General features: G+C 34.0%; 1 protein-coding gene across 1 annotated transcript; it reads right to left on the minus strand.

Moving 5' to 3' along the window:
• Positions 1–1,766: 1,766 nt before the first annotated feature.
• On the minus strand, positions 1,767–5,091 carry LOC107029126 (stachyose synthase). Its single transcript, XM_015230448.2, has 4 exons — positions 3,490–5,091; positions 3,242–3,419; positions 2,643–3,010; positions 1,767–2,474 (listed from the first exon to the last, which is right to left on the minus strand). The coding sequence occupies exons 1-4, from the start codon at positions 5,089–5,091 to the stop codon at positions 1,896–1,898; spliced, it is 2,727 nt and encodes a 908-aa protein (XP_015085934.2). The 3' UTR covers positions 1,767–1,895.
• Positions 5,092–6,099: the final 1,008 nt, after the last annotated feature.

The raw sequence follows: 6,099 nt of genomic DNA on the forward strand, positions 1-6,099 counted from the left end.
TCGAATTTTGTCATAACCCTAACTTTATAAACATTGTCAAAAAAAATACGAATTAATAATCGACATAAAAAGATGTAAAGAATATATTAAATTTTACTTTACCTTTTCAATTCAAGGAGCTATTTAACTTGAATGATAATGGATGGAGTTTCTTCAAAAATGAAGAACCATGAACATGGAGTTATTTTTTGAAAAGAGGAAGAAGAACTTGCTTTTGAGAGAAACAATAAAATTTATTTTTGAATTTTTTTTCAAATTGCTTTGACACGTGGCTAACTTTTATTGGTCATTGTTAGCCAAAATCTGCACTCACTCTGCACACACTCTGCACTCACGCGCCCTACATGGGTGAAATCACGATTATTGCCACGTAGGCACGCAAGGGGTAATAAAATACTTTAAAAAAAAAGTTGGAGGGGGTAATAGGACCTCATCAAAGATAAGGTGTGTCGTAGGGATTTTGGGTATAGGCTAGGGGGGTAATTGAGTATTATCCCTTTTAATTAAAAAAATTGTGTTTGATTAATATTTTAAAAAATGTTTTGACGGTCGAATTATATATATAAAAAAGATAAATATCAATAAATATTTATTATTAAAGTTATTTTATCGAGAGAAATTATTTTTAAAATCTATTATGAAAGAATTTAATTAAAGTTTGTATTTTTATTTTATTAAAATAAAATTATATATTAAAATTTTCAATCAATAAAATACATGGATATAATCAGCGAAAATATTAAATATTGATATAATATTAACATGATAATTTAATTGTATTAAAAGTATGAAATATTTTTTTTAATACATATAAGATGCATGATTACATAATCAAAAGGTTGTGAGTTGCTATACGTATTAATTGAATAGGTTGTTTTTTTATAATTATATTAAAAATTAATGAATAAATAAGGTAGAGACATTTCTCCTTATAATTATGAATTAAAAATGCAAGGTGTTTTTCTTTTTTTTTTAGAAACAGAAATTTGCAATTTTCATAAATATGACTTGTGTTTCTCCTCAAAAAGCACTTATCTTTATTGGCCAAAAGAAGAAACTTTTATATTATATCAAAAGCAAATAAATGAAAGATAAAAAGAGAAAAAACAATCTCTAAGAATAATTACATAAATTTGTAGTAGTTGTTCTACCTACTAACGCTGTTTATGATTCGGGAACATTAGAGACCCTTCTATCGTGTATTTAACTCTCTAATTGATTGACACATTAATAATTAATATGGAACTACACTTGATGATTTCACTTTAATTTCCGTTATTATTGTAAGGGTGGATAAAAATCTCACGTTTTCTCTGTTTATATGAAGGTATAAGGCACAAGCATCCCCAGATTATGATCGAAATTCCAGAGATATATCTTAGATAAATTAAGGTGTAATTTTGTACACCTTTTGTCTTACGTGACACACTCTGTGACTCGACGCAATTGAGGCGCGTGAGAGATATTTGGATGTCACATAAGCCAAAAAGATGCACGAAATTACCAAAAAAAATGAGTTCAAGGGGTAATAGGACCTTAGTTTAGTTAAGATATGTCTTTGAGATTTCGGTCATAGTCTAGGGGGTACGTGTACCTTTTCCCTTTATATGAATTTGGACAATATTCCCTCATGAGCTAGCTTTTACAGAGTTGATTGTATAATATCATAGTCTGTTCATCCTCGTTTGGGCATCTAATCTATGCTCCAGTTATGTGTAAGCGTGAAAAAGATAGATTGACTGGTGATCTACTTATATATTTTCTACTTTGGCGCAAACATATATTTTATTCCTCTAAACATGACAACTTACAAATTTACAATTATCTTAAGCTTTTTTATATTGTCAAACATACTTGATTAAGAAACACATAGGCCATAGCAAAAACTTAGTGCACTAAAAAATAAAGTTTACATTAGAAATGCCATTGTTCTCTTCAATCCAAGGAAGATTGATGATCAATTTGCCATCTTGTGAAGACCACTTAAACTCAACTTCAGTACCATTCAAGTAACACTTGTTAGGCAACACATTTGTGTATGCTAAGAAATTCCCACCACCTTTAACTTCAACTTTTGCACTTACATAATTAGCACCATCACCATATTGAACTCCTTGTATGGCTCCTCCACTATTGAACATGTTGGTAAGTCCAATTGGACCAAATTTAGCAATGTGGCTGAGCTGTTTTATCGGTACAAAGCTAAAGATCTCGAAAGTAGATGGTTCAAGAGATATTGGAATTGTGTCTGATGTAGACTTTGTTAAGAACAATTCCTCAGCTTGGTTGAGATACACAACATATTCCTCCGCTTTGCCCATTTCAGATGCTGCGATGAGTTGGTCCCATTCGATGTCATTGACATGAACTGATCCTTTCATTGGCTTGTAGCAATTGGAGCATCCCTTGATTCTTTTCTCCTTTGGATCCCAACCTGCTCCTTGGCAATTGAATGCACCAATGACTCCTCCATACTATGCACAAGAAGAAGAAAATCACAAATTATTGTTAAAAATAGTACGCGATCTATGAATATCATCCCAATTCAGGTCTTGTTCCGGGCTTAAATAGATAAAACATTAACGAACACGTATAAATAGGCAAAGCTAAATCAGATTAGAAGCATTTGTGTGTTGGCATACCTCGTTGAAATTCCAAATCTTGAGTATGGTTTTGCCATCAAAGAGTGGATTCTTGAAGATGCAGTCTCTAGTGGGGAGTGCAAAATATTGGCACTTGGGAATGGTGCCATCAGGGTAAACTAGCTTCGTTAAAAGATCGAAATCATGGCCACCCAAGGAGTCACTAACATAAACAGGTCCTCCACAGATTGCCCTGGAGCCAGCATGGAACTTAGCACAGACATGATCAGATTGGAACATGTCCCAGTCTGGTTGAATAATCTGACCCATCCACATACTGTTGTAGGCACAATGAATCATATGAACACCTTGTAGCCAGTACACTCCATTCGGATCGCCATTTGGATCTTGGAACCAAAAATCATCCCCTATAATAACAACAAAAACATTACTAGCATCTACATAAAAAAGACAGTCTGGTGCACTAAGCTCCCACTATGCACCCCCGTACCTCAAGGGTTTGTTGTCCGCAGTCTTACCCTACATTTCTGCAAGAGGCTACTTCCACAACACGACCCCTTGTCCTCCAACAACTTTATACTAGTGTCTACATATCCTGATAAATTTACATTATGAAAATGACAGTAAGAAATTCTTACCAACTCTTCCAATAGAGATTTGCTTTGTTCCTAGGAAGAAGAAGTCATTACATTGTTGCATACTAGATATGAGTCCAGTACCATTGAAGTTCTTTGCTAGGGATTTCGATAGCCCATCGTAATATTTCTTTGCAAGTTCAACTCGACCACTATATTCCTCGCTAACATATTCTAGTGTCTGCAAGAAAAAATCCCAATTAAAAAAATGTGTTTATAAAGTAAAATGAAAAAAAAAAATGAGGACTTACATGAATAACGTCGACTTTAACTCCTGTAATTCCCACTTCAGAGAGGTAAGAATGCATTGAATCATAAAAGTCATCAGCTTGATCAGGATGAACAAGTCCAATGCCACCTTCTACTATTTTGATCACTGCAAGATCATCCATTGTCCCATCTAGGCCCTGAGAAAGTTTACACGCGATTATCTTGGAATTCAGGTGGGTAGTTCCAGGCCTTACACCACCCCAAGCACCACATAAGGCATGCCATACATAAATATCATCCAGGCCTTTGAAATGTGTCCTCAAATCCCTAGTAAACGCTTTCATCCCCGAGTCCTCGGAGTTATATTCCAGTTCTTCACCATCCTTGCACATAGGCTGAAGAGAGTTTTCTTGGTTTCCACAAAGCATCTCATCCAACTCCTTCTTCAGTTTCTCAATCTTTATTTCAAACAATGACAAGTCAGTAACTCCAGACTGAACCGCCTTGTCGCGAGCCTTTTCTGCATGCTCAATCTCAATTGCCTTAGATATAAGCATCTTTGGCTTATTAAGGTCAAAAAGTGGAGGATTTGGTCCTAACAAGGCTCCATCTTTGTACTTCCTGAATTTCTCACCTTCATCAAGCCTATGAAGCCTGGCAGTCATTTGAGTTCCACCAAGAACCAAATTTTTCGCATCCTCATGAGGTTCTTGATGATCAAAATTGATACTTTGCCAGCCATCATCAATAATAAGGAATCGCGGCGATACCCCACCTTGGGAAAACTCTTTAACTCCATGCCAAACCCCTGCAGGTTCAACAGTTAAATAAAAAGCATCCCAAGTACACCAACCAAATTTATCCACAAGAGATGGAACTGATTTCTCTTCCAAGAGCTTAAAGGTATTTAGATAAACTCTAAGAGAAGTATAAGCTTCTTTCATCAAGATGTAAGGATTATCAGACACATGAACATACGCGATCGCGCCAAAAGATGATGCTTTCACTTGGCTAGAACCACTCTCAGCACAAATAAGAACATGACCATTTGTACCAGGGTGAAGTGCAGACCTGAATTTCCCTTCAATTATTGGTATAATAATCACATAAGATTTTATCTCAGGGACATCTAAGAGTACCCATTGAGTTTCCATTTGCAAATCAGAACCAGAATTTCCCACCCATTGTGTAGACCACCAAGTTTTGAACCTGAAAATGCTGAGGAAATTTCTGTCGTTGAATTTCCCCAAGGAATTCATCAAGTGATGAGATGGATCATCTTTTTTGAATCCCAAGAATCCGCCATTGGAAGACGTTGAATGAGCGCGACGGAACAGGGGAAGTGGAGCACTGGTTGTTTGGCAAATTGATGAAAAGCTTGAGAAACTAACATTGCTTGGAACTTCAAAGAGTAATGGAATGTTCTTAACAATGAGTTTTCCATTAGATAATTCAAAAAAGTTGTCCTCTTTATGAGTTTTCGTTACATTGAGAATTGAGTTAATTGGATCATTTGGTGGTGCCATGACAGGGGAAAACAGAGAAATAAAACAAAGGATACAAATGAGTAAGGAAAAAAAAAACAGGAATAAGTTGAATGAAATAAGAAGCAAAGAGTACAAGTATATATAGAGAGAATTCATGCTTTGAAAGAAATAAAATTATAATAGTCGGTTTTGATTTGTTTGTCTTTCTAACCAAAATTTCAAAATTACTTTGTTAAAGTTCGTATTAAGTCAAACCAGACAAATAAATTAAAACTTAAAAATAGGTTGTTGAGGACTGCGGTATAAGTTGTACAGACTATTCACTTTCAATGCTTTATTCGTAGCAAATTCTCTAAAAATATATTTACCTTTTAGAAATTTAATACTTAAATATTGACATTTTAAAGAGTCTGAATACCGAATTCTAGGTTAGTTGAAAAAAGGAGTTAGGACGGTTGATTACTGTGATAACAGTGATTTTGATAAAGGGATTTCTTGAGGGTGGCCACCTGTATAATCCTTCTAGTAGAGCAAAGGGTCCATCTTTATTTCATTTGTTTTGGAAATTCAAAAGACAAATTTAACTGAAATGTCCTCTTGCCTCTTGACAAAACACTAATCAATCATTTAAGAATGAATCATTTCGATTTCGTTTTAGATAAGACAGTTACACAATTAAGTATAACCATTATTAAGATTCTTGGGTTCATATTTTATCGTCATTCATTATATAAATAATTGTCACATGACTAAAAGAAGAGACCTATATCTAATAGGAATGTGTTGAAAACATAATCAAATAAATATTTTTAAATAGGATAAGTAAATGTTTGAATAGATAGTAGGTGGACAACACTAGTTTGGCTGTCGTGTTTAATACGGATTTGTCTTAATTTGATGGGATGTCTGTTATTTTTTTTTTTCTTAAAAGAAACAGTAAATATTTTTGTAAAAAATATATATACATATCATACTTTTTATTTTATGAAAAATACTTTTAATAACAGAAATAATGAAAAACACAATCAAACAATGGAAGGTGGAGTGGAGATTTGAGGAACATTTAAGAATGGAGAAAAATAAATAATTTTATTTCGTGAAGAAACAAAAGATGGTTGAGAAATGTGGATAATCGATACTGGAAGGTTCCCACTCGAATAAATG

The sequence above is a fragment of the Solanum pennellii genome, chromosome 1 (genome assembly GCF_001406875.1).
Source record: "Solanum pennellii chromosome 1, SPENNV200".
Classification (NCBI taxonomy): domain Eukaryota; kingdom Viridiplantae; phylum Streptophyta; class Magnoliopsida; order Solanales; family Solanaceae; genus Solanum; species Solanum pennellii.

Coding starts and splice junctions, on each gene's coding strand:
- LOC107029126 (XM_015230448.2), bottom strand. CDS start 5,091: ATGAATTCTCTCTATATATACTTGTACTCTTTGCTTCTTATTTCATTC. Junction 3,011..3,241: donor AATCTCTATTGGAAGAGTTG/GTAAGAATTTCT, acceptor TTGTTATTATAG/GGGATGATTTTTGGTTCCAA. Junction 2,475..2,642: donor AGATTTGGAATTTCAACGAG/GTATGCCAACAC, acceptor TCTTGTGCATAG/TATGGAGGAGTCATTGGTGC.